Source organism: Humulus lupulus, chromosome X (genome assembly GCF_963169125.1).
Source record: "Humulus lupulus chromosome X, drHumLupu1.1, whole genome shotgun sequence".
Taxonomy (NCBI): Eukaryota; Viridiplantae; Streptophyta; class Magnoliopsida; order Rosales; family Cannabaceae; genus Humulus; species Humulus lupulus.
Window position 1 is genome coordinate 9,375,153 of NC_084802.1, and position 7,227 is coordinate 9,382,379.

Below are 7,227 nucleotides of genomic sequence, written 5' to 3' on the forward strand. Positions count from 1 at the left end.
GTGATCAACTTTGACTCAAAAAAACAAAAGAGAACAAACCACTATCACCTACCTACTCAAAAGAAAGTCTCCTCAAGTCACACTACAATGTTAGTTATTGCATCACTAACAAAAAGGTGAAGAGGTCAAAACTTCAAACATCATAAAAAAAAAACTACTTTATGATGACTTAACAAATCCTCAAAAGTCAACAACTCCCCCAAAGACAAACTCTTCATGTTATATATAAATATAAACTCTTCAACCAATTTTCATTGCATATTTTGGCATCTTCACCACAATGGCTCGCCAGCTTCTCTTCCAACACAGTTTACACAACACTAATCCATTTCAAGTTGGCTTCGCCGGAGCAACATTTTTCCTATGCGCCATGGCTTTGTTCATGTGCGCTTCTCACTCGCGTAAATGGCGACAATGGAGAGCTTGCTATGAACCCGATACCATCGATGATCATATTGTGCATCACATTCAACATGGAAACAACCAACGAGTCGCAGATGTTGATGAAGAAGAAGTTTCGGTTTGGCAGAAGAACATACTGATGGGTGGGAAGTGTCAGCTGCCTGATTTCTCTGGTGTCATAATCTACGACTCGAATGGGAGCGTTATGGCCCCGTCGAAAAGTCCTCGTTTATTACTACCATGGAAGTAGTTTGGAGAGAAGTAGAGAAATAAACCTTTTAAACTATCTTTTAATGTCTGTTTAATTAGATATTGATTTCATAAAGTTGTGTTGTCTTTACTCTTTCTTTATGGTTTGGCTTTACTATGTAAATGGTTCTTGGCTAAATAATAGCAAAAATTTAGTGTAAAAAGTACTGCATACTTAAAGAATCATCGGCTATGGATAAGGCAACTCCAAAAAGAATGGGATGAATACTAGTAAAATATTAATATTTAAAACAGGGCAAATTATATTGATATTACAAGAGAATTTTGGATGGAAAACTTACATGTAAGTCCAACTTTGATTGAAGATTCAGTCCCCCCCAAAAAAACTAATCCAAAATTGCCTAAAATCATCTGGACATTGATGGTTCTTTCTTATTTGACCAAGAACTCTGTCCCCTAAATCCGACCACATTTAGTTTCGAAGAAGAAGATTTCTCTGCACTCGACCTCTTGCTCCCTAATTGCTTCCTTCCACTTGAAGAAGCTTTTCTTGGGCTACTTGCACTTGAAGAAGAAGAAGAAGAAGCTCTTCTCGGGATACTAGCACTTGAAGAAGAAGATCCTCTTCTTGGTGAACTTGAAGAAGAAGAGCCTCTTCTTGGTGCACTTGAAGAAGAAGAACCTCTTCTTGGGCTAGACATTTTTACTGACTTTGATACCTTAATACCTGACTTTGCAGATTTAACTGGACCAGCTGCCCTCCTGGATTTCAATCCTTGACTCTGAGATGATTTTTCTGAATCAGCTTTTATCTTGCCTCCCTGCTTTGCAGCTTTAAATAATCTTTCATTCTTCCCCTTCTGCTCGGTTATTCGATCCCTAGCAATGTCCCTCTGAACACTATTTATCGAAAGAGATTCAAGACTTTCATTCTTCCTTATTGCCTCCTCAATCCGGTTAGCTAAACTAACATTCTTCTTCGCAACTAAACTTGTCACTTTCCCTGCGTCAAAAAGAAAGTTCATTTACTGAGATAGTCTAGCTAGAATAGAGAAAATCGAAAAAAATAAAAGCCATCCCTAAGAGTGCCAGTATGGAACTTAAAAATAATGATTACCATGTCGAGACAAACTAATAAAATAGTCTGGAGCTGTCAAATCAAATTTCACAAGGCATACAAGGTGATTTAGAGCAAAATGTGCATCATTTCTTAATTAGATTTTGTTCTCCTGGACTAGGTCAGATCTAATCATACAAAAAATACGGTAAAGTTTGAACCTCAAAATCCATAACTAAGATTTAAAAATGTATTCACTGTTAAAGTAATGAAGAATTCCTTGTGTCCTAACAGAAAATTTGAACAACATAAGTTAAGAAAATCATCTTTATTACACACCTTTTGCACCCATTCGAGCGGTTCTTCCAGTTCGGTGAAGGTAGTCAATCTAAAAGAGTAATAAATTTAGGTTAAACTTCCTCAGTAAATGTGAAGGTTTGAAAAACATGACCAAAACTAAGGAGCCGAGACTTACAGAGTTCGATGGAAAATCAAACATAATAACATGATCTACATCCAAGTCCAGTCCCCTTGCAGCCAAGTCTGTGCAGACAAGTGTGGGGCAGTCTCCATCATCACTCTTAAACTTTTTGAGGTTTTCAACCCTGTATTTCAAACGATACAACGTAGCCTAAGTACTGCAACTAGACCATCATAGTATTCACATATTAACTCTCATCTTAATATAAGAAACATTAAATGCTTTAATTCAATAGACTTTTCATATACCGAACCACATTGGACAAGAAAGTGATGGTCTTGTCTTCTTTACATAAACTGGTACACTTTTAATTTACAGGAAATAACAGGAGAAAAAAGTTCTTTCCAACAGAATGGAAGAAAAATAGAAGGCTTAAACCATAAAAGATCAAGCATATGTAATTGCGTTTTGTCTAACCTTTGTTCTGCTGGCACCTCACCATGGTAATTGACAGTAGATATCTGATTTTCACTGAGAAAGTGGTCCACGGCACGGCTGGAATTCAGTGTGTTACAGAAAACCATGATTTTGTTTCCTTTTGCCAAACTTGGTTCAAGAACCTGCACTTCACCACAAGAAAAGGATCTTCCTCTGTTAGACTGATGTAACACAAAGCAACATTTTAGTTTTTTGAATGAATGACCATTACAATTGTGTAATGAAAATGTATACTTCCTCAATTTTCACAATTTTTCTCCTACGTTTACAATTTTTTTCCTCCTATGTTTTCCCTCCTCTTCTCTCAGTCTTTCTGTTATATCTTCCTATATCACTTGTTTATTTCTTAGATTTGTCTAGCATTGCTCGGGGATTACCAATATGGCTGACTAAACTAATCCATACATATTACTTTCAAACCAAACTCACTCATTTGGAAAACATAATTATATTCTTTGCTAACTATTGCTTATAGAATAAGAATACCTCTTATAAACATAATTATATCTTGGAGCTGTTCATTTCTATTATAAACATTTAAGAAATCCTTGATATTCATAAAACAGGAAGAAGCAAGCATCGGCCTTTCAGCTCTACTTACCGATTAATAAAACCTTTTACCTAATTCTAGGCACAAAAACTGTATAAAAGTACCTGTTATTAGTCCTTTTACTAGTTTATTGTCTTTATAACACTGCTGAGGAGATACTCATGATTCATGCTATCGCATGTACAAAGATCTAAATTAATGAGTACCAAACTATAAACTTAAAATACTAGTTTATTGTCTTTATAACAGTGCTGAGGAGATACTCATGATTCATGCTGTCACATGTACAAGGATCTAAATTAATGAGTACCAAACTATAAACTTAAAATACTCTTCCTGAGATTAAAAAACACAGTATGGAAACATGCATATCAGTACATACTACTGTCACTTCTTTCTTAAATTGCCAGGACTATTGTTAACTATTTATAAAAATAAATTCAATAGTAATATACCTGTAGTAATGCTTCCATCTTGTTTTCTGTGCCTGAAAGTTTAATGAAATCGTGACGAGCAGATGCAATTTTTTTATGCAATGATGATGTGCGCAAATGTTCAATCCCTTGGAACTCCTCATCAACTAGAGTTTGCACTCCCTGCAAAACTTCTCAAAGGTCAATCATCCAGCTTCAATATAACAATAACATCACACCTTGTGCAGAAGAATATTAAATTGCAGCAAAAAGGTCAATGCAAGGAACCACGACATTCCATTAGAATCCTATTGCAGTTATTAACATCATTTTTCCATCTCATTGAGGGTCTTTACTTCTATATTTGGATACTTAACAAATATTAGGGATTTTTTGTTTTTTGTCTTTTTTTTTTCAATCAGTGAGCCACTCAATTTTTATTTATATTTATTTACACATCTTGCTAAGGACCTGTTCTTTCCAAATTAATAATAATTAATTAATTGGATATGCTTTACCTAGTCAAAAATCAGAACACCAACATTCTTTGGGTCCTTTATGTTTTATTGTTTGGAAAACTATAATAATATCAATATAAGATGAGTTTTTTTTTTTAAAAAAACAAAATATATATATTTCAATGACAGTTTCTAAAATTTGAGAAAAGTTTACAATCCATTTTTTCCAAAGCAAGCCTGAAAATAAGTTCTGGTAGATCAAATATGTCAATTTGATCATTTTTGCTTTTAAAAAGTATAGGTGTATGTGGCACAAAACTTAAGAGGAGCACCTTTAAAGCATGTAACAAACTTTAAAAATAGGAATTTTCCAAATTCATAATGAGTCTTACTGCCAATAAGAAATAGGACTTTTCCAAATTCATAATGAGTCTTACTGCCAACAAGAAACCACTACCCTTTTTTTTTTGTATATACATATAAATCTGCAGAAAAATCAATAGAATAGAGAAAACTCTATGGAAACCCAACAGTGCTTAATAACAAAGGCTCCAAAATAAAACAAAGACCCCAAAAATGATGTATTTTAATATGGTCATAAATCCATGTTATACCTTTGTCATTGTTGCAGTGACTAAAACAGTTTGGAATCCTTGACCATTGGGTTTAGTTGAACGATGTTTCAAAGGGGCCAGGAACTTATGAATGTCAGGTCCAAAACCATGATCAAACATGGTATCTGCTTCATCCAACACCTATGAGAAACAAATTAAGACCACCTAAGTTATAGCATCAAACAAACCAGCAGCTTTACATAGTGCTAGGTTGATCAAATATGCATGATAACACTAATTAATCAAATGCAAATAAATAAATAACTATAACAGTGAAATAAAGCCTTACCACGTATTTGATGTCACCATAAACAAGGTTCCCGTCGTCAATATGTTGAAGAACCCTGCCTGGGGTCCCAACAACCATATCAGTTGCATTATTCAGTGAATCTTCTTGTGGTCTTGACCGGCCGCCACCACTTACCATAGTAGACCTGAATCGAGCATGATGGCTAATCGACTTGGCAACACGGAACACCTGCAATGCCCAAATTAGTTAGCCAAAAAGGCAGAGCAATCCACATAGTCTGATGTCACCTCAAATTACAAAGCTATACACAAGCACCTGCTCAGACAGCTCCCTTGTGGGGCATAGAACAACAGCGCGAGGACGCCTCGGCCTCATTAGCATACCAAATAATTCCTCATCCCGTCTCAGCAACTGGAGCATCAAAATATTAACCACAGTCCTCAGAATAATAATAGATTATAGATGTAACTAACGAAAACTCAATATATTTCAACAGTTTTTATGTGTGGTACTCCTGAAAATTTGTTAATAATCAAAAGTAGATAGACTGTTCACATTTGAAGAACTCAAAATACTACCAGTCCAGCTCATTTCCAGAACCCATTAGATAAATTGTATAACATACAGGAATCAAACAAATTTCTATCATAACTTACACAAATTGAACCAAAAATAGGAAGTTGAACATGTCAAGAGCTTACAAAAAACCAAAGAAAGTCACATCATACTCCAAACTCATACATAAAATAAACCCGGATGTTAAATGACATCCAGTTCCAAAATTCCATTAACAAACATGGAAAGAAGTAGTAACCCACAGAATTGCATAGAATAGTAATGAAGAGAAGTACCTGAACAAGAGGCAACATATAAGCCAGAGTCTTGCCAGACCCAGTATGTGAACCCAACACAACACTCCTCCCTTCCAACACAGCTGGAATCCCAATACTCTGAATCTCAGTAGGAACCTCAATTCCCAACTCTCTTACAGCACTCATTATCTCATCACTCAAACCCAGTTCTTCAAAACTCACAACCACTTTCTTCTTCTTCTTCTGTAACCCATCTCCACTCTCCCTCTCAGCATAACCAGCTGATTGTGGTGAGCTTTTCTTGCCTTCTGGGGGTTTCACAGATTCTTTGAGGTGTCTGACTCTAAGCCTCTCAAGAAGGATTGAGTGCTTGAGGGGTTGAATGGTTTGGTCCGGATCAATAGTATCGCTTTCGCTCACTGTGGCGGTGCACATAGGCCTAAACCCTACAAAAACCCTACTGGGATTTGTGAGTCTGAAGAGAGAGAAGCGTCTGAGTGCCGAGACGCGAGAGAAAGTAGAAAGGTTTGAAGAGAGAGAGATGGTGAGAAGAGTCTTCGCTGCCCCTCCCATGGCTGAATTTCTTGCAGAAATGAAGAGAGGAAAAACAGAGTAACCAGAAAGAAAAGTGTCGACTGTGTGTTTGAGTAGATGGTGTTATAGGTATGTGCCTTTATCCACAACTCATGTTTGGGCTTAAGCTTGGGCTTGGGCTTGGGCTTCTAAAATGATGAACTAGCCACATTTCATAACTCAATATGGCATTTTCCGAAACAAAATAAAAAGTGTTCTTTTCGTAATTTAAGTGTGTTTAAATTTTCTTTTAATTACAATCCCTTAATTTTAAGGAAATTTTTTTAATTCCAATTTTATTTTTAAGAATATATAAGTGTGTTTTTAAAAAAATAAAAAATATGTTTTGGTTGGTTGCTTTGGTGGTTACTTTACAAGGTTGATAAGATAATAATTAGTTGATTAGGGTGTTAATTTAATTGTTTTTCTATTGATATGGTTGCTCATAAGGCTAATTGGGTTACATAATGAAATTGATTTTTTTACTTACTCTTAAGCAAAACTTTTATATTCTATATATTAAAATTAGAGTAATTAGTGAAAATGACCTATTTTTTGAAGTCATTTTGCACTCTAGCATAGTTTTGATAATTTTTTGCAAAATAGTCTCTATCTAAAAATTCGACCAGCATTCTAAAAATTTTGACCAGCTATTTGAATTTTTTGACCACCTGTCTGAAATTTTTTGACCAGCTGTCTGGAGTGTCGGATGCCATTTTGCAAAAAAAATTATCGAAACTAGGCTAGAGTGCAAAATGACTTCAAAAAATATGTCATTTTTCCAAAGGACCCGTAAAATTAATATACAACACAATTTCATGTATGTTGAAATTATAACATAAAAATATTAATTTGAGTTCGACCCATCCAAAATTATAAGAATAATCTTTTAATTATATTCCGTTTTATTTAAAGGAACACTTTTTTAATTCCAATAACGATGGTACCAATTACTTGAGTAAATTTGGA

The 7,227-nt window shown here is 35.0% G+C and overlaps 2 protein-coding genes across 2 annotated transcripts; one reads left to right on the plus strand and one right to left on the minus strand.

Moving 5' to 3' along the window:
• The first annotated feature begins 253 nt into the window (after positions 1 to 253).
• Positions 254 to 815, plus strand: LOC133807338 (uncharacterized). The gene has a single exon (XM_062245597.1). It carries the CDS (start codon positions 281 to 283, stop codon positions 650 to 652), a length of 372 nt encoding a protein of 123 aa, XP_062101581.1. The 5' UTR covers positions 254 to 280; the 3' UTR covers positions 653 to 815.
• A 53-nt stretch (positions 816 to 868) lies between these two features.
• On the minus strand, positions 869 to 6,336 carry LOC133807337 (DEAD-box ATP-dependent RNA helicase 39). Its single transcript, XM_062245596.1, has 9 exons — positions 5,725 to 6,336; positions 5,189 to 5,284; positions 4,913 to 5,101; positions 4,624 to 4,764; positions 3,594 to 3,734; positions 2,568 to 2,710; positions 2,145 to 2,274; positions 2,009 to 2,057; positions 869 to 1,615 (listed from the first exon to the last, which is right to left on the minus strand). Exons 1-9 carry the CDS (start codon positions 6,256 to 6,258, stop codon positions 1,020 to 1,022), a joined length of 2,019 nt encoding a protein of 672 aa, XP_062101580.1. The 5' UTR covers positions 6,259 to 6,336; the 3' UTR covers positions 869 to 1,019.
• Positions 6,337 to 7,227: the final 891 nt, after the last annotated feature.

What these genes read in the sequence shown, in the direction of transcription:
- LOC133807338 (XM_062245597.1), top strand. Translation starts at nt 281, where the DNA reads ATGGCTCGCCAGCTTCTCTTCCAACACAGTTTACACAACACTAATCCA.
- LOC133807337 (XM_062245596.1), bottom strand. Translation starts at nt 6,258, where the DNA reads ATGGGAGGGGCAGCGAAGACTCTTCTCACCATCTCTCTCTCTTCAAAC. An exon ending in CAAGGGAGCTGTCTGAGCAG is followed by an intron (nt 5,102 to 5,188) that starts GTGCTTGTGTAT and finishes TGGGCATTGCAG; the next exon opens with GTGTTCCGTGTTGCCAAGTC. An exon ending in AGATGGAAGCATTACTACAG is followed by an intron (nt 2,711 to 3,593) that starts GTATATTACTAT and finishes GGTGAAGTGCAG; the next exon opens with GTTCTTGAACCAAGTTTGGC.